The following is a 20,997-nucleotide window of genomic DNA, read 5'->3' on the forward strand; positions in this document are numbered from 1 at the left end:
TTGGAGGAGGATTTCCACTCCTGTTCTGATATGAACCACATTCCTTTGGTGACTTGCAGATAAGGAAACTTAGACAAAAGGAGGCTCAGTGATTTACCCAGTCCTACATTTACTAAATGTCAGAGGCTAGGTTTGAAGTTAAGTCTTTCTGAGTCCTGTCCCAGGGTTCTATTCATGGTGCCACCAGCTACCCTTTGAATATTAATGACATTAGTATTCTAACAGTAATAACATTCCCTCCCCCCACTCTTCCCAACACACACAAATACACACACATACTGTAGTATATAATTTTATGCTTATTAAGTATTGCTTTTTGTCATAGAGTTTTGTATTTGTCTTATTCTCCTACCAGAGAGAAGTAACTTTATTTAATCTAACCTTTTTCAACTCCCTAAGTGCCTAAGGGCACAGTATTCACTGTAAAGTAAACCCTTAGCAAATAGTTATTGAATTTAATTATGAGAAGTCATTTCATTTAGCATAATACAAACAGTTGCTCATTCCAGAAAGGAATAACAAAATTAAGCATGATTCCTATTCCAAGGGTTCATAGTGTTATCTTTTCATGAATGGGAACAACTTTATAACAACCTCTCTAAATTGCCCCAATCCATCCTTTCTTCTAATTTCATAGGCATGTCCCAAAGTGTTTTGAAGAATGCTGTGGAAAAGAATTAAAACCTAGCATGGATTCCTATGATGTTTTATTGATTATAGGAAATGACTTTCAATAAATTTTTGTGAAAATTATCCTGAGTGATTTAAAAAGAATAATTTTTATTCAGATGAATAGCTAGCATCAAAGTTTGGTGCAATGATAAAATGAATGCACTTCATGGAAATAATGTTTTTATTCCTTATTAGATTGGCCAAATAAATTTCATATCTACTGATATTATATACTATATCTATATCTATATCCATATCCATATCTATATCCATATCCATATCTATATCTATATCTATATCTATATCTATATCTATATCTATATCTATATCTATATCTATATCTATCTATATATCTATATCTATATCTATATCTATATCTATATCTATCTATATGTATATATTTGGCAAGGCAATGGGGTTAAGTGACTTGCCCAAGTTCACACAGCTAGGTAATTATTAAATGTCTGAGGCTGGATTTGAACTCAGGTCTTCCTGTTTCTAGGACCACTGCACCACCTAGCTGCCCCCAACAAATTCTACATTGCAATTAATAGTTAAAGTCTTTCTTCACTACACGTAGCAGCCCTGGGAATAAGCACATCATTATATTGCATTCTTTGGGAAGCCTTAAAAAATGTTAACGTTTTCATTGCTTTAAAAGTCCTTTGTATCCTGATATATATGACTGGGTATCTCTAATTCAATGACTGATTCATGTGATTGTCCTTGTTACCATAGCAACTTTAGAAAATAAGAACAAAACCACCATCACTGCAACCAAAACACCATACATAGAACAAACCAGAGAAATTAGGGAGAGTTTATTGTAGTCCTTGACAAGACCTACAATCGTACATTTGCTAATAGCTACAGCAACTCTCAATCTAGAGATTTATTTACGTTTTATTTCTGTCATACCAGCAGACAGAGTGAGGTGGGGATAGGGAAAAGGAAAAATCACTTCCTGCCAAACTGGGGCAGAGGGGGTGGCACTTTGATGTCCTGGCCTCTTTCCAGCTTCTTTTCACAATCCACCAGGTAATTGACTCCATCAATGACGATCTGGACAAGCTCAACCTTCAAGAATAAAAAAGACGTATTATTTAATTCCATAAAAGTTACATGTACAACACTGATCAGTAGCTTCAAGAGTGGGGCTAAATGAACACTATATCTCAGAGGATCTGACTTAACAATGTCACTGCTAAGTCTCTACGAGGGTTGGTAAGAAATTTGAGACCTCTAGCATAAAAAGAAGAGACTTTTGCCCTATCATCCACCTGCTTGGATGCCCCAATATACCTCCTGTGACCTGTCCCCCTGTCTGCATTCAGCCCCCGTGTTCTTCTTCTCTATTACACCAGGCCCCCATGCAACTGGTCACAGCCTGTATGTTTATCTTCTTGCTCTCTCACATGTCCTTGAATACCCCCTCCTCTTGTTTCCCTCCCTCTCTTCCCTATGTCCTTGGGAAAATTTGCATTTTGTAGAAATAGTTTTATATAGAGTTCTGCAGACGTGTCTATTAATATAAAGAGATATATGTGTTTATGAATAATATATATGTATGTATGGATATATACACATACACATTACATATATGCCCATATAACTTTAAGATATTATAGCTGCTATTGTGATTATTTACATATTAGATTTTTAAAATTATATACTAACTTTTTGGATCAAGACCTTTCTTTGGTATAACTTTAAGAAATTAGTTTCAGATTGTTTATGATTATTGGAGAGTTATTTAAGGATAATAACAAAGTATTTTAGTGTTTGAATGACTATATATATAATGTATATGTATATATACACATATGTATGTAATATGTATGTGTATACTATGTATACACATACATATTACATATATATACATAAATATATATTTTATCCTTGAAACAACTCTGTAAGCAGGTACTATAGAAATTATTATAGATATTATTATTTCCATTTTACAAGCAAGGAAACAGATTGAAAACTTAGGTGATTTTCTTATATAGCTATTAAGAGCCAGAGTAGGAGGATTTAAAAAGAGGTCTTTCCTGGTTCCTAGTCCAGGACGCTTTTCACAAAACTATACTAGAAAAGTTTGCTGAGGAGAAACTTAACAGACTTTTTTGTAACTTCCTTAGATCTCAGGTTTCTTATTAATAAAATGTGTGATTTGAAGTAAATGCTTTTTAAGACTTCCCTTTTAGTCTTAGACTTAATGATTCTGCGGGGCAAGGCAGCACATGTCTGAAACCCCAGCTCCTGGGGAGGCTGTCTGTTGGATTTCTGGATGTTGGAAATTATGAGCTGCAGTGGGTTAAACCAAACAGGTGTCTGAACTTTGACTTCAGTATAGCAAAATCCTGGCAATGGGGAGATGGGAATTGAGGAGAGCTCCAGGTTACTTAAGAAGGGGCAAATTGGGGACAGCTAGGTGGCACAGTGGATAGAACACTGACCCTGGAGTCAGGAAGATCTGAGTTCAAATCCGAGCTCAGACACTTACTAATTACCTAGCTGTGTGACCTTGAGCAAGTCACTTAACCCCATTGCCTTATAAAAAAAGAAAAGAAAAAAAAGAAGGGGCAAATTGACCCAGATTGGGAAAAGTTCTCTGAACTGATCAACATTAGGACTGGAACCTGTACTTCCAGCCTGGTTGAGATATGGTGATCCAATCATTAACAAAATAAAAATAAAAATAAAATCTTCGAAAAACTATGGTTGTATTTTTCTAAGAATTAGTAAAGGGTCTCAGACTCAGTTTCATTGAGGAAAGAACTAGAGAAAATGAGTTTATGTTGAACCATAAGGGATTCGGTAGAGATATTATGAAAACTTTCCTAAAAGTAGGGTTGTTAGATTTTAAGTTTATATTGGTGTTTTTTTGCAAGGCAATGGGGTTAAGTGACTTGCCCAAGGTCACCCAGGTAGGTTATTATTAAGTGTCTGAGGCTGGATTTGAACCTAGGTCCTCCTGACTCCAGGGTCAATGCTCTATCTACTGTACCACCTAGTTGCTCTATATTGCTTTTAAAAAATATTTTTAATTAATTTTAAGTCCATGGAATAAAACAAGCATGGAAATAATAGGACAATAAAAAAAGACTGTACATAAAACTGTAAATCTACTATGCACAACTTACTGTTCCTTTCAAATATACAACAGAATTATCATGTAAATTTCCTTTTTTCCTTTTTTTTCTTCCCTTCCACCCTGGAGATAGCTAGTATTAACACAAATAGGTTTGTGTGTGTGTTTGTGTGTGTGTGTGTGTGTGTGTGTGTGTGTATGTAAAATTATTCTATAAACACTTCTGTTTATTAGCTCTTTCTTTAACTGTAGATAGCATCTTTCTTCATGTCTTTTATAGTTCATTTGGGTTTTAATAGATAAAATAACTGATTCACCCAAATACTTTCTTTTTTTAAAATTAAAAAAAATTATTTAAGGCAATGGGATTAAGTGACTTGCCCAAGGTCACACAGCCAGGCAATTATTAAGTTTCTGAGGTTGGATTTGAATTCAGGTCCTCCTGACTCCAGGGTTGATGATCTATCCACTGTGCCACCTAGCTGCCCTAAAGACTTTCTTTTTTTTTTTTTGCAAGGCGAACGGGGTTAAGTGGCTTGCCCAAGGCCACACAGCTAGGTAATTATTAAGTGTCTGAGACCAGATTTGTACCCAGGTACTCCTGACTACAGGACCAGTGCTTTATCCACTATGCCACCTAGCCACCCCCCCAAAGACTTTCTTAAAACAATATTGTGGTTACTGTATAAGCCATATTGCTGACAGAGATTGTGGAATCTTTGCTGGCCAAGAAATGAAGAAGATTTTATGCTTGCTACAACTTACAAATAACATACAACATTATCTTTCTGGGACAGTTTAAGAATAAATAGCCTTGTGTGAAGGCAGATGGATGAACAAAATGATTACTCATGGCTTGAAGATCAAAATATTTCATTTGTTTCCTTTCCCTCATCTATGCTCCCTGACTTCACAGTGGTAAATATAGTCATGCCTTTAGCATAATAGATTTCTATTGTTAAGGTTTACTAGAATAGCTTGCTAGTTTATATGAGTGGATGATAATTCTACTGCAAATTTCCTTCTTTGTAAATTATCACTTTACATTTTGCTAAAGTCTCACATGACTTCTTTTCATAGGCTAGAATAGCACCATTCAATATGTTGTGTGTTCAGCACTTTACCAAAAAAATTGACAAATGTGACCCAGAAAGGAGTATATAGCAAAGAAACTTCTAATTTTATAGACAAGAATGGAATGTCTAGTTTTTCCTCTTTTTGTCCCTCTGAATTAAGATTTCAGAGAGTTTGCTTTAAGGAGGTAAGAGAGATACATCACCTCTGATCGACCAATGCGATCTATGTTAGAGATATCATATACATCTGCAACTGCTGCAGTGTCCACACCACCTGTTCCACGTTTTTGTAGTCTCAGATTCTCCAGGATCTTAGGAAAACGAGGATCCTAGAACAATAGGCAGTAACATGATTAACACGATTCCAGAAAAATAAGTGATTCCAGAAGTTTATAAACCTTTATTTTCCAAGCATCTAGATATCTTTATATTTAATGCATTCATCAATCAATTAATTTAAATCATGAAAATATATATCTCTTTATACTACCTTTCTAAGAAGGCAATGTTGAGTGATAATATTTTCATAGTAGGAAGCAATTTTTCAAAATCCAACTCAGGGTAATTAAATTATTCACAAAAGGAATGAATGAATGAATGAATGAATGAATGAATGAGAAAGCATTTATTAAGCCCTATTTGTCAAACACTAATTTAGGGAAACAAAGCACAAAGGTTTTGGCTACAAGTCAGATAGTAGAAATGTCTAATGGACCCTAAGTTACTATGGCAAAACAAGTGGTAATGTGTCTTTTTAGTGTTTTTTTCCCATTAATAAAACCATATATTCTTTTATTTGTAATTATCTGGCAGTGTCAAGCTCTTTGGTGGGAAGAACTTTATTTTCTAGGTTGTCAGTGGCTACAGCTACTGAGCAGGTAGGAGTTTCAGTATACTTCTCAAGAATTGCCTTGCTAAGGATGGCTTCAGGGACAGGCTAGAATCATGACTGGTATATGGGGACAGGATAGGAGAGCTGCTTTTCTCTGGAACCTTGGGTTTAACTTGCCTATTGGTAGCCACTGGTGAGAAGGAGAAGGAGGATTTTTTTGTTTTTTATTTATTTATTTTTGTTTTGTTTTGCAAGGCAATAGGTTTAAGTGACTTGCCCAAAGTCACACAGCTAAGTAAGTATTAAGTATCTGAGGCCAAATTTGAACTGAGGTCCTCCTGACTCCAGGACCAGTACTCTATTCATCGTACCACTAGCTCTTTAGGGATTACTCCTCTGAATGATGATTGGGAATAATTTTATTTAATCTAAGACATTAGGAAACTTTCATATATATATATATATATACGTATATATATATATACACATATATGTGTGTATATATATGTATATATATATATATATATATATATATATATATATATATATATATAATGAGCAATTGCTTATTGGAAAGGAGTTTTCTGTAGTTTACTAAGCCAAGATGGGGGAGAGGCTGAAGGAACTGGTCGATTAGGGAATGTCACAATTTGAAATAGTTGAGGAAATATCCAAACATATCTTTATTTTACTAAAAATCGCAAGATGATGCAAATGAATATGATAACAAACCAAGTGACTAAAGGATAACCTATTGGTGAGTGTGTCACTAAACTTGAGGATACATTAGCATCTGTTTTTATTTTGTACCCTCATCCAACTTGCAACTGAAACCTGATATATATATATATATATATATATATATATATATATATATATATATATATATATATATATATAATTGCCTCCCCCATTAGAATGTGAGTTGTTTAGAAGACCCTCTAGAGAAAGTTTGAACATATATTATGCCCATGTCAGAGATGGAGAAAGAAAAGTTTTAGAGACTAATGAAACTATTTTAAAACTATTTTAAAACTATTGTCCACAGCAGGCCATCACAAGAATAGATCATGTTAGTGACAATCTCTGATTCACTCATTCACACACCTTACTGAGTTTTGGGATTTTCACATGGACACCAGCTCGTAATCCGGTTCCAAGATTAGAAGGACAGGTCAGAACATATCCTAGGCGTTCATTCCACATGAACTCCCAGCCTCGACCTTTGATTAATCTTTCCACCTACAAGTAGAAAAATGAATAAATGCAAAGATGCAATATAGTCTATGTTAGCAAAGGTGAGGTTTATTTTTATATATCTATCATTGTGCTATCTAAGGTTATGCTAGATGATATTGGAAAAAATATATACTAGAGTTGGGCTAATTATTGACTACAATATTTTAACAGTGGATCCAACTACCTATAAAAAATTAAATGTTTGTTAAATTTAAAACTGCATTAATGGACAAAATGTCTAGCCCAGAAGGCTCTTCATTTTTTTTTTGGTGACTTGGGATCCTTTAGCAGTCTTGGGAAACCTATAGACTCCTCAAAATAATGTTTTTTTCCCCCTTTCCTTTTTTTCCTTTCTTTTTGTAAGGGAATCAGGCTTAAGAGACTTGTCCAGGGTCACACATCTAGTGTCAGGTGTCTAAGGCTGAATTTGAATTTGTGTACTCCTGACTCCAGGTCTGAAAGTAATGTCTTAAATTGCATCAAATAAAATATATTAGACTATAAAGGAAATTAATTCTATTTAAGTAAAATTCTTTCTAGGGAGAGAACTCTGTCTCTGTTTCTGTCTGTCTCTCTGTCTCTCTGTCTCTGTCTCTCTCTCTCTCTCTCTCTCTCTCTCTCTCTCTCTCTCTCTCTCTCTCTGTCTGTCTCTCTCTTTGGATCTCCATATTCTGGCCAGACAATGTCAAGAGTGTTGTGCTCAGTTTGGAGTGTCACATTTTAGAAGCTATTGACAAACTAAAATGTCCCTAGAGGAGAACAAACAAAAAGGTGGTCTAGAAGTTGCAAAGTTTAAAGCTGAAGGATTGAAAGAACTGAGAATGTCTAGCTGAAGAATAGAAGAAAGTTTGGGAAGGGAATATGGTAACTACTTTCGAATTGGAGGAAGAAAAGAGACATTCTATGTTGTTCCAAAGCTTAGACCATGTATCTAAATGTTGAAGTTATAGAGAGATGGATTTTAAATCACTAAATGGAAACACTTTTAAGCCCAAGAGTTGCCTCAATATCAAGTGAGCCATCTCTCTAAATAACGAGCTCCTCATTAACCATAGATCTTTAGGCAAAGGCAAAATGACCTTGAACAAGACTGTTTTAGAAGAATTTCTTTATTGGGTGAAAGTTGAACTAGATGACTTCTAAAGTTCCTTCAATTCAACAGTAATTACATTGTCTTCCATTTGAAAAGCATTATCCCGAGTAAGATACAAAGTTTATCTAAGTACATAACCTCATGTAGTTTATTAATAGTCTCACATAGGATTTTTATGATTCTATGTTTTAAAATTTAAAACACCAGAATCAGAATGAAGAACTGATTTTTTTTTTAAATCCACTGGGATTATTGGCAGCCCAGAAAGTGAGTTCTGAGTCAGCTATTGATTGTATCCTTTGATGTCACTGAAATGGAAATTTGGAGAAAATTCAATAGCCCATAGGTCACCTACACTGTCCAAGAATGGGACAGGAAGCACAAGGGTCTTCAATCAAGTTTGGGATTTCATAAGATTTCCTCTTAGTTCCACCTCTTAATGACAAAGGGTTATCACCAATGCTGACATGCTGTCCTAGGAGGTGGTCATTCCCTAATAGAATTTGTCTTTCTTGTTTCCTTGATGCCTTTTGCTTTAGTTATGGAAGTCACTCCAATGCAACTCACAGGATTCTTAGAAGTATGAAAAGCAAAAAGAAATTGATACTTTAAAGATTTATTACCCACAATAACATTATTACCTCTTTTAATCCACGACAGAATCGCTCAAATACTCTCTTCATGTTTCCTCCTTTTTCCATAGAGATTACTCTAGTGTGATCTTCTTCATTGATCCAGATGAGAAAGGTCTTGTCATAATTGTGCCTGATAAGAAAAAAAGAAACTTAAGACTTGGATTGCTTTAGTTCAAACCTACAAACAATTCCAGCAAGTTGATTGCCTCCTTTAAACTTCCCCCTTTCCTGGAAGACCCTACTCTTTCTTGATTGAACCTGTACAAGTAGTAGAAAATAATGTTTCCTTGGTAGGGGGAAGGATAAGTGCTAGTGGAGCCCTTTATGATTTCACTCCTTTGCCCACCAGGAACATCCCTCCCATCTCCTCAAAGCGGGAAGACCATAAGTTGACTGGGGCACACCTGTTTGCAACTGCACTAGAAATGATATTTAATATTCTAACAAATTAACAAGTTTAGTATTTTAACAAATTAACAAAATTTGCATTCTAACAAATTAAGCTAAACCTTGTGTTGCTAAGAGAATAAAGTGAAAAAAAGTGGAAATTTCTGAAATCTCCCTGAATCTCAGAATGTTCAGGTTACCAAATAACCATAACACAAATCTCACATGTTTGTGTCACCTGGTACCTGCTTTGGGTATTTTGCTTTATGCACACTTTAAGTTTCCTGTCTTAGTTCCCTCATTTATAAATGGTTAGTTTGAGGCCAGAATGAATGAATCAAATTAGACATTTTAGAAAGAAAATTGGTAGTTGGCCAAGATAAAAAGTTTTATGTTTGATGGCCACTTCTTTTAGGGTGAGCATTAGCGAAGTTTTACTTCACATTTATGATAATAATCTGAATATTCCTCCTTGCTTTTCATTCTTTCTATAATGATCCTAGACACATTCCAAGAAAATGACTCAAAAGGGAGTAAAGCGCCATAAACTGGGTTGCCTTCTACACTTGGATAGCCATTTATTTTTTTGCCCCAGTTTTTGCAGCAATGTTTCTCGTGCAGAATACATGCAAACCAGTTCAATTTCCTTCACTTTGTGGAACCATCACAACAACTTACAAAAGCACACACAATCTCTCAAAAATCTGTTTTTCTCAATTTAGCTGAAGCTGGGCATGCTATAAACTGCAGAGCACAACAGTTGCAAGGTTAGGATAAGCCCAGGGATCTATTAAAAGATCCTTCACACATAAAGCACATGAATTTAACACAGTATGTGCCGTACCAGATTCCCCTGGCATCTGGCCAGTCTCGGGCCATCCCTGCACATGTTAGCAATGGAGATACTGGCTTATCGAATAGAAAGTGATCCTGCAAGCCAAAATGTACACGAGAGAAAAAGAGTGTTGAGAACAAGTGGGGTGTAAAATGCTATTTCCTTCCAATTCCTCAAATCTGAAAGACTCATCACTAGTTCATAATCCTCTTTCCACCTTCTTGATGTGTTCTTAAACTCTCAGTCCTTGGCCTCCTTTGTCTCTATTTTAACTTGGCAATTTCATTTACTCCCATAGCTTTCTCTCTCACTTTTATGCTGATGACTTCCAAATTTATTCATCCAGGACAAACTCTTTTCCTCATCTTTTCCCCAAACTTCCAGTTACTTAGTGAACATTTGGCCCAAACATTCTTCAGATACCTCAAATTCAACATGCATAAAACCAATTCCATCTTTCCTATTCTTGTTTCCTTACAGCTGGGATGGGGAATGTTTGGCCCTTGGACCTGATTTGGTCTGTAGCTTCCACGGTAACACAGGTGGGATACAGAATTCAATTAATCTAGGAGCTTTTCAGATGTGAATTAAATATTTGACCATATATGGCAGGCTAATTTTTAAGCTGATCATTTTGTATTACCTATGAACAATGTTATAAATAGTTCTTGGCAGAAAAAAGGTTTCCCACCCCTGCCTTACAGTTACTCCAAGCCTTAGAGTAATCTTTTACTCTTCCTCTTCCTCATTCTCTATGATCAGTCTTTGCCAGTTATCAGTTTTGCCTCCATGCCATCTCTTGTACCCATCTCCTACCTGAGCTCAGGTTGCCATTGCCATGGATCATTGTAGTAGTCTCTTAAGTTACTCTCCCTGACTCCAGTCTCTCTTCAATCCATTCCATACAGAATTTGGTAAAATAATCCTCGAAATGTATAGATCTGACCTATGTCATTCCCTTGCTTAACTTTCATTTAACATAAACTCCAATATGGTCTTCTTGCCTTTGTATTGTCCCATAAGCTACCCATGCCTAACATGAATTCCTTCCAGGTCTCCAATCTATTGAAATCTTTCTCTTTCTCCAAAATTCAGCAGTCCTTTCCTATCTCCCTACATCACTCCCACCAAGTTGAAAATTTTCTTTCCTTCTTCAGGTTTTCTTATAGGACATTGACCAATTTTTTTTTATTTTTTTTTGGGGGGGGATGATTTCACGAAAGTCTTTCTTAATTTGAGGAAGCTTTTGTATGCTCTCATCCTGGTCTGGTCCCCATTGAATGATTAAATTATGCATGTGAGTTCATGACTATTTTTCTTGTATGACCAGATCAGAACAACAAACATTTATTCTAAGCACTGGGGAAGGGGCAGGAAATTGGAAGAGAGGGAACTTTTTGGTGACAGAAGAAAAGTAGGGGGATTCTAAAAGGCAATATCTCCTTATAAGGTACAAACAGGGACTGTATTGGAACAAAACCCTTTGATGGCAGAGGAGAATGTTTTAGAAGATATTGTAGTTGTTGGGGGCAGACTCCAAAATACTACAGATGAACCCAACACTGAACAATTGTCCTCTTTTCCAGGGAAATTGCTTAATGTAGGTGATACATATTCTCTGTGGTACTTGCTCCACCCTGTGTTAGGAGCAAGCTAATCCTTTCCAGGAATTTTTCCTTTATTTAGGGTCATGATCCTGAAATGCAAGCTCTAATTTTAAAAATACACACACACACACACACACACATACACACACACACAAACCAAGCTTTAATATCTTAAGCTGCTGATCTCCATAGTGGAGGTTGGGGCCTCCTAGTGTCCATGACCTCACCCCAAGAGTTCTGATCCACAATAAACAACCATTTAGAGAGGGTAAGAAGATGAGTGACATTCCACCTTTCCCATTATATTCAATCATGGCACTTGTCTCCAGTACATCTTCATTATTCTTATTCCCTAGCTCACCATTGAACTCCCCCTCCCCCAATTCTGAGTCTTCTGAGTATTCTGAGTCTTCTGCTTCTCAGGGAAGTTCTAATTTCTACCAGGCACTTCTAGAAGAAACTGTGGAGGTGCCATGGAAAATTTCATTCATTTCATCACTGCTTCACAGATCATCTTGTGTCTCTAGCAGGACCCCCTTGAAGAGCAAGTCAGTGATCAGAGAATAAGAGCCTTGCCTCTCTCATTTTCATTTTGTTTGGGTCAGAGGATAATCAGGTATGGCTGAATGATAAAGGATTTCAGATTCTCATTACATTATCTTTCATTCTAAATCTAACTTCCTTATCAGTATCAAAGGTATTACCATCCTCCTAGTCACCAGTGTGGCTTCACAGCTTCACTGTCATCTTTGATCCACTTACCCTCACTCCACACATTCATTCAGTTGTCAAATCTTGTTTTTTATATGTCCTCATCTCTTGGATCTCTCACTTTTTCTTCATCCACATGGCCACCACCACCACCCTAGTTCAAATTCTAATTTCCTCTCTATTAGAATTTTACAATAACCATTGATAGTCATTTTGCCTCTCCTCTCCAAAGCCCCCTCCAGATAACCACCTCAATCATTCTCCTCCATCAAAGGTCTACCTATATCACTCCACTTTTCAGTAAACTTCAGTGGCTCCTTAGTGAATAACTCTCAGGTCATATGTTATTTAACTTTTATCTCCTTTTAAAAATGTATATTTTGTATGAATTTTATACTATATTGACATTATGATAGTAATTTATGAATATACATTTATTGAGAGTATATTTCAAAATGTTTTACTATTAAGGGGGCATAATTCAAAATTTTGAAGAATGTTTCCTTGAGCTCCTATTGACCATTAAGACCTTATCTTTAATTAGTTTCTTCCATTAAAGTCTGACTCCAGTACCTCATCACAACACAGAGGTGACCCTGTACTCTTCAAAGTGGTACACACACACACACAGAATAATTGTCAGATCCTCTCAAGTTAAAAAGGTTGTTAGTAGAAACTTGGTGATAGTCTGTACATCTGCTGTCAGGAGCAGCTGACATTTGGAGAAGCTCCTCACCAAATTGTTAAATCACAGCAGAATGAATTCTTCAACCACAACATCTCACAAAGACTGTCTAAAAAGATAATCCAGGGTTGTAATCTGCAAAGGAATACATACCCTCATTGACCAAATCATGAATGCTTGAAGGATACTTGTCCATAGTATATGTTCATCTCTGGGCAGCTGGGATGTAAAACCATTACTTTACTCATTTCCCTAAACTCAACATACTTAATATTTAAGAGAAATACTTAAGTGTCCAGAGTCTTTATTTTTTTTTTAATTTTGAGAACAAAGCAATGCTAATTCTGCCTTCTCATTATCTCTCTTTGGGGTGGATTGGCAACCTCCCTCAGTTTTGGACAGGTCTATCTGGTACTGGAAAGTTACAGGAAGGAGAGATAGTGAATTATATAATGATATCGAATGTTTAAAATTGCCACCTCCTATCCCCAAACCCTAGGTTACTCACATCAATGAGCTGTTGCTGTTCCTGCTCAGTCATTTCAGTTAGCTTGTAATATTTTCCAGCCAGGTCACCCTTGAGCCCCTCCAGGGCTGTAATGGCAACATTTTCCACCTCTCTCCTCTCCGCCCGGGAGCAGGCTGGTGGCAGGCTAAGTCCACGGATACTACGTCCTGTGCGGACTCGGGATGACAGAACATAGCGCTCATCAAAATGTCCCTGGGTGATCTAAACAGAAGAAATGCAATGTCTTCTATGTACCCTCAGCTCACAGACCCCAGAGTGCTCCCCGGGGCACTCCCCGGGGGCTTATGCTAGATTTTCCCATTCTGCCCCACTTTCCTTCCCAAGGATGTAACTGTTGTTCAACTCAATTGTACACTCTTTCCATGAATCAAAGTTCACAGCCAGAATCCCTAGGGCTCCATAACATTGGATTGTTGGGTTGATTTCATGAATGAATTTGTTCAAAAACTCATAGAATACTAACACATCGGGACAAACTTTGGGGTTTAAGAAGTTTATTTATGACAAACGTATACGTACAACTCCAGTAGATCTGAGATCTTCTCAACATGGCCAATCTCTCAACTAAGATCTAAGAACTAAGAGAGATCAGGATTCATCCACTCATCTCATTCTCAGTGATTTTTGGCCATGTCCTTTTGTTAATACTCCACAAAAGGTTCATTCAACATGTTATAGGTCTTCTAGTTCTTCTAATATTGTGTGAATAGCTTTGGATCATATAGACTGAGGCAGCTAGATGGGCCAGAGGATAGAACGCCAACAAGAAGACCTAAGTTCACATCCAGTCTCAGACACTTTCTAGTTGGATGACCTTGGAAAATCACATAACTGCTATTTGTCTCAGTTTCTTCAACTGTAAAATGGGGATAATAACAGCATCAATCTCAAAAGATTATTGTGAGGATCTAATGAAATATTTGTGAAGCACTTACTATGATGCCTTAATCTTAGTATGGTCAGAACTATATAAATGCTTATTCCCTCTTCCATATTTGACTATTATTCCTCACTCTTGTGACATGTTCAACCTATCTTATTTCCTATCATCTTTGATTACTGTTTTAGTCAGTCAACTGGCATTTATCTACAGTAACTTTATGCTAGGCAAAAAAGATGGGATTATAAAAGCATTAAACAATGGGTTGCTGCCTTCTACACATGCCTGTCAGCTAGTAGGTATTTAAATGCTTTTTGTTTAATCTTCGGATTGAATGGAACATGGACCCAGGACTGATCCAGGTCCATTCAACACAGAAGTTCAATTCCAGGGATTTTTGTCGCTTTTCAGATCCCTCTGTAAAAATATGCATGACAAACAATAAAAAAAAAAAAACCACTTTCCCAACCTTCACCCCACAGAAAGACCCTTCAACTTAATTCAGCTACATGGTGAAAAAGTGATCCACGGAGATATGTGCTGGGCTGAACACACCTTGGATGCATCCAGGTCAGTGTGATGCTTCATCACTGTTGGGTCATAACCATTGTGCCTTAGCTTAATGACTGGATCAAAAAGCTCTGCAAAGACCTGTAAAGGAGGAAATACTTCAGCTTAACGATCATTTTTCCTCTCTCCTTTTACCCAGAAGCTAACACAAGGAAGGGCTTCCATTTAGAAAGGATCCCCAATAATCTTTATTCACAAATACTTTTCTAGTCTTATTTCACACTATTTCTCTTTTATATGCATATTTCCAGCCAAGTTGGACTTTTAGCATCCCTGTCCTTATTCTGTTCTTTTTAGTTACTAGGTCTTTGCTCACACTATCCCTTAAATGTTTAAAGTGGGCTCCACTGTCTTCTCCACTTCCACTCCTTAAAATCCCTCTTATTCTTCAAGGCCAAGTCAGGTAGCATTTCATCCATGAAGCTTTCTTTGGTCACCTGCTAAAAATGATCTATTTCTGCTCAGATATCTCATTAATATCTTGTCTGAACCTCTCCCTTTCACTGCTCACATTCTGACTTACATCACAAATTTTTTCCCATATATTTCTTATGCCTCTTATAGATTGTGAGCTCCTTAGGTGGGGTAGGTCTCTGTCTTATTTTTTTTTAATATCTTTTGGGTTCAGAGAAGTATCTTTGGCATGCTAGGTGCCAAATAAATGTTAGTTGAATTGAATTGAGAAATCACACAATTTAGATTTCTTAGCAGCAGAAATACTGTTCTGTCTTCACCAAATGAAATAAGAACTGTGGGAACTGTTGATTACATCTTCCTGAATATAGATGTATAGATATATTCTTTGAGAAGTAAAGGGAAACTAGAATAATAATAATAATAATGCCCAAATCACCCTATAGAAACCCTCCTTAGTGCTATGGGATTCAAATACACCCTTCTAATCTGCATTCAAATAGAATGTCAGTTGATTCCTTTTTTTAGCAGCTCCTTGGGGCAAGAAACCAACAGCTTTACCTCATAAGACTCCTCATCACCAGCCACCATGCCTACAGTTTTGATGAAGGGATGGCCAGGATTGTCCACACCAGTCTGGATACACTGGTCCAGGGTGTAGCCATTGGGAGTCATCTTGTCCCGAAGCCTAGCATAGATGGCTGGGGTGAGACACTCAGCCATGCAGTTGTTATGCTTTCGTAGGTCAGGATAGTCAGCGCTGCAGAATGAAGAAGATACAAACGTTCAATGGGGATGCATCATGGGAACCATTTTCTGGCTTGGGTGACTCACGTAAAGAAAAAAGATCAGGGGGTGAGGGGGGGAGGAAAGGGAAGTATTGAGAATGGAATGAGCTTTTGCCCATTATCCACTTCCCTACTACTTATCAGAAAATTGAACTGCTCACCTGCTCAGAAAAAAAAAATGAATCCAGGAAACAAAGTTAAAAACACAAGTAACTCAAAAATACTATTTATCATAGAAAGAAATTGATAGCTCTGCTTGAGGAAACTCATTGTTATGAACAGACTGCTATAGTCCCAAAGATATGATTCGATAAAGAAAAAAAAAGGAGAGAATAACAAAAACAAAAAAGAAATGAAAATTATATTAACATTTTATGACATTTTAAAATCTTGTCTTCAAAAATATGAAAGTGCCAGCAGTAACAGCAAGAACACTATATAAAATACTTTGCATGCTCATCTGATCACCAACCGACACTGAGTTAGAGCAGTTATAGCCTGATGGAACTTAGTCCTCGGTGACTTGAGTTTTGAATCAAGAATACCCTGAGTGGCAGTGTGGTACAATAGAAAGAGCACAGTCTCTGAAGTCAAAGAACTCAGGTTCCAGTCTTTCTTATGACACTCCCTGTGTGACTTTGAATAAGTCATTTAACATCTTGGGGCCTTGGTTTTTTGAGTTATAAAATGAAAGCATTATACTTGATTGGCTTGGGAGGTCCCTTTCAATTATCTAATAATACTAATAATTATGATGATGATAACCTCAAATAATAATAGTATTTATAAAATTATAAAATTATCAGTTTGCTAAATTATTAAAAATATTTATATAGTATTTTTAGGTTTGAAAATCATCTGATATATATTATCACAACAACCCTAGGGTCTAGGGATATTATTATCCCCATTTTATAGATGAGGAAACCAAGGCAGGAAGAGGTTAATGATTTGCCCAGGGCCTCACAGCTAGAAAATGTTTTCAGCTTCCACCTTATTTTAGTTATGTTCTCTTGGTGAAAAAATCTCAAGAAACAAGAAAAACCCAATGCCTTGGTTCTGTGATGACAAAAATAGATCATCTGGCACAACTGCTTCTTTTCTACAATGTACTCTAATATTAAGATTAATAAACTAACTAGATTGTGCACAATAGCCTTAACTTTTTTTTTTAGGTTTTTGCAAGGCAAATGGGATTAAGTGGCTTACCCAAGGCCACACAGCTAGGTAATTATTAAGTGTCTGAGACTGGGTTTGAACCCAGGTACTCCTGACTAGCCGTCCCTAGCCTTAACTTTTAAATAAAAATACTTAAGGATGGCTATTACTTTCCTTTTTTCTTCTTCCTTCAACTAATGTTCCCAGCTCCTATTTCAAGCTTGTCCATCATTTTGTATCTCTCTTCAGTGTGTCATTTTTTCATGTCCTCCTTAAAATGTAACTGCCCGAACTGAGTACAATGGTTCCTATCTGACCAGAGTTGCTTCAGTGGGGACTATTAACTTCATTTTGGACCCTGTGTTTCTGTTAGTGAAGGCTGATGGTTTGGGGTTTGTTTTGGTTGCCATATCTTATTATTGACTTATGTCAATAATGGTTCACTAAAAGTTTCAAATTCTTTTCACAGGAACAATTTTCTAGTAGCAGATCCTTATCCTGTACCCATACAATTGATTTTTTGAGATCAAATGTGATATTGTATTTTCCCTATTAAAATAATTATTTCATATTTGGCCTATTATTCCATCCCAGATCTCTTTGGATCCTAATCCAGTGGATCTGTCACTATCCCTCCTACCCTCACATAATCTGCAAACCATGTAAATGTTCCAACTGTGACTTTACAAAGAAAACAAGACCAAGGAGTGATCTGAGGGGTACTTCACCAAAAACCACGTTCCTTAAACCTGTCAGTCTAATTGTCATCATCATAGTGCTTTATAAATATCTCTTCTGAGCTTCTCATAAATTCTGGGACTTAGGTACTATTTGTATTCACATTTTACAGGCGAGAAAACTGAGGCAGATTGAGGTTAAATGACTTGTTCAAGGCCACCCAGCTAGTAACTGTCTGATGTCTGCTTTGAACTCAGATCTACATAACTACTCCAGGCCTACTGACTGCTTCATCTACTGTGCCACCTAGCAACTCAAGTCATCAAATCAATTTTGGATCAATCTAATCATTTGCTTATTTAGCCTGCATCTCTCCATCTTATTAATAAATATTTTGAGGGGGGAACTCAGTCCAATGCTTTGCTGAATTCAAGAAGACAATTTTTCCAATGTTGCCCTGATTCATCTTTAAGTATTCAAATGATTCTTATATGGATAAGGGTGTTGAATGCAGTTAGCTATGAGCTGACCTGCCTTGATCTCAGAATCACCCATCTGCCTAAGGACACTTGAGCTGGTCCAAACTGCTAAAAAAAAACTATAAAAAACTGATAGTACCTGGAACCCTCTTTCTTTCCAGAAGTTACCATTCCCCAGCCTCCTAAGTCTCTGGCTATTTTGTAAAATAACATTTTCTTACTGCCCCTCCAGAGCACTCTTCCCTGTTGAAGTATATTTGAAACCTGTCCCTTGCGGTCAATCCTGCTCTCTGGTGCTGTGTGGCATTCAGAATTACAATCCCCTTGCATCAATTAAAGACTCTTCTTGTTGCTTCTTTGGAGTTTCTCTTTATTTCACTTGACAAGGGATTGAATTTGTTCTACTTGGCTGCTGAAGACAGGACAAGGAGCAGTGGGTAAAAGATTGAGAGATTCCTTGCATACTGCTGTAAGGAAAGCCTCTAAAATTACATTTGTACAAAAGTATTGTAGTCTACTTTAAGAAGTAGTGGATACCTCCTCATTTGGAGATCTTCAAGTAAAGGCATCTACTTGTTGGGTATTAATCAATCAATTAGTATTAATTAAGTACCTACTGTTTGCCAGGCACTCTGCAAGGCAAAAGTGAAAAAATTCCTGCCCTTACCTTTACAATCCAGCAGGATCTATATTTAAGAAGACTTTTTTTTAGATAGAAGGATTTATCTTAAACTTCTTTGTGTCCTGAGCTCCTTTGGCAATATAATGAATCCTATGGATCTTCTGAGAATAATGCTAAAAATATATAAAATAAAATACATACACGGGGTGCCTCTCAGAAAAAGATTGTCTGGTCTGATAACTCCTTGCCTTTAATATACTCCAATATGGAGATTTATACTTTGTCTAGATTATAGGCTTAAAGAACAGAGAGTATGTTTTTTTGTTTTTTTGTTTCTTTGTATCTTCTATGGGGACTAACCAGGACCATCTTCCATCCAATAGGTGCTCAGCTGTGTGTTATTTGATCATCTTTAAGAGCTGGGCAAGATGGAAAATTCTCATTCTGGTGAATCACCCTCCCCACCCCTGGGAGAGTCACTGACCTTTAAGTCAGGGGGACTTACCTTGCAGGAAAGAGTCGGGTCCTTTCCTGAGCACTCACACTCTGCTGATTCAGCAGGTAGCCACCCGTTAAGGCACTGGTGCCAACAGTAGCCAAGAGCAGGGAGGCGCTTCGGCCAGTTAGAAACCGAGAGAAGGCACTGGCCATCCTTCTTCTTGGGAGATTGCCTGGAAAGGAAAAAAAAAGCATGGTTAGATAATGGCACTAGATGACATTCTTTGCTAAATAGAGTCAAATGGTAACCTGGTCCAGAGTTCACGTTTCTTCTACATTTTAGGGTAAGATTCAAAGACTTTGGAGAACAGCTTTAGAGAGGCTTGTGGGTAAGGTGCTGTGGCATCCCCACTCCTACCCTTCTAGTCAGCAAGGCTAGAGAGGGGCTACACTATCACAAATTTAAAAAAAAACAGCAATCACATCAGGCTTTGCTTCAGTGCTGATGTCTGAAAACAATTCTCCTAATCTTGGAGACAACAGGAATTAATGAAACCTAGAAAGATAAATGGGTGAGCTCTTAAAATTACTAACTACTTGTAATGAACAGGACATAAATGTAAATGAGTGTGCTTTGTTTAAAAAAAGAGAGAGACACTAAGCTTTTTGCTAACACATCCTGCTAATAAGTGAAATGTTTAGTCTCTTAGAGAGGTACACATTAACTTTTCACATCATTGGCTGGCAGCAGGAGAGCCATTTCTTTTCCTAAGACTTCACCTCTCCATGCCTGACCAATGATGTAGTCAAGATCATTTCATTCCTCCATGACTTTTGTTGTACAATGAGAAAAAAATATGGGCCCTGGAGTCAGAGGATCTAAATTCAAATCCCATCTATGATACTTACTACTTGTGTGATCTTGAATGAGACACTTAACTTTGCTGGGTCTCCATTTGTTCTCCTGGAAAATGACAGTGCTTGGACTAGATTCCTGAGGTCTCTTTCAGATGACTATGTCTATGAACCTATGACATATCAGCATCATCTATTTATTTCTACTCATTGAAAAAGAAAAGCACCTGTTCTTCCCTCACTTCCCAAGGTCACATAACCTTTCATTTCTTGGTCAATCAACAACTATTTATTTGATGTGTACTATTTGATAGGCACTGAACTAAGTCCCAGCACAACTTTACAGAATAAGGGTATTGAACTGTAAGATTTGAGGCTGCTTTTTAAATCAAGTTTTGTAATTCAAAAACTATCTTAACAGGAAATTTGTCCTCACATCTATTAAGATGTTGCATTGTTGACTTTATGGTTTCAAGAAACTCAGCCTAGCTTGTGGAACTAATACCTCATTTTTCACTCTGAAACTGTTACCACTCTAGGGTAAACCTTTATCACCTCACACATGGCTACTGACTGGTTTCCTAATCTCAAAGCACTTCCCATTTTAGTCCATCCTCCACTCATCAGTCAAATTGATACTTTTTAATTTTTTTAGATTTTTGCAAGGCAATGGGGTTAAGTGGCTTGCCCAAGGTCACATAGCTAGGTAATTATTAAGTATCT

General features: G+C 36.9%; 1 protein-coding gene across 1 annotated transcript in view; it reads right to left on the minus strand.

Annotated features, from left to right (window-relative positions):
* Positions 1–1,478: 1,478 nt before the first annotated feature.
* Positions 1,479–20,997, minus strand: part of CKMT2 (creatine kinase, mitochondrial 2) — a 46,399-nt gene continuing 26,880 nt past the window's right edge. Inside the window, exons 2-10 of the mRNA XM_074208103.1 lie at positions 19,487–19,652; positions 15,818–16,016; positions 14,828–14,923; positions 13,372–13,593; positions 9,870–9,955; positions 8,645–8,768; positions 6,779–6,913; positions 5,043–5,168; positions 1,479–1,749 (exon numbers count right to left, since the gene is read on the minus strand). Coding sequence (XP_074064204.1) covers positions 1,630–1,749; positions 5,043–5,168; positions 6,779–6,913; positions 8,645–8,768; positions 9,870–9,955; positions 13,372–13,593; positions 14,828–14,923; positions 15,818–16,016; positions 19,487–19,632 — 1,254 coding nt within the window. The 5' untranslated portion in view covers positions 19,633–19,652 and the 3' untranslated portion in view covers positions 1,479–1,629. The remainder of the gene's footprint in view (positions 1,750–5,042; positions 5,169–6,778; positions 6,914–8,644; positions 8,769–9,869; positions 9,956–13,371; positions 13,594–14,827; positions 14,924–15,817; positions 16,017–19,486; positions 19,653–20,997) is intronic.

The sequence above is a fragment of the Macrotis lagotis genome, chromosome X (genome assembly GCF_037893015.1).
Source record: "Macrotis lagotis isolate mMagLag1 chromosome X, bilby.v1.9.chrom.fasta, whole genome shotgun sequence".
Classification (NCBI taxonomy): domain Eukaryota; kingdom Metazoa; phylum Chordata; class Mammalia; order Peramelemorphia; family Peramelidae; genus Macrotis; species Macrotis lagotis.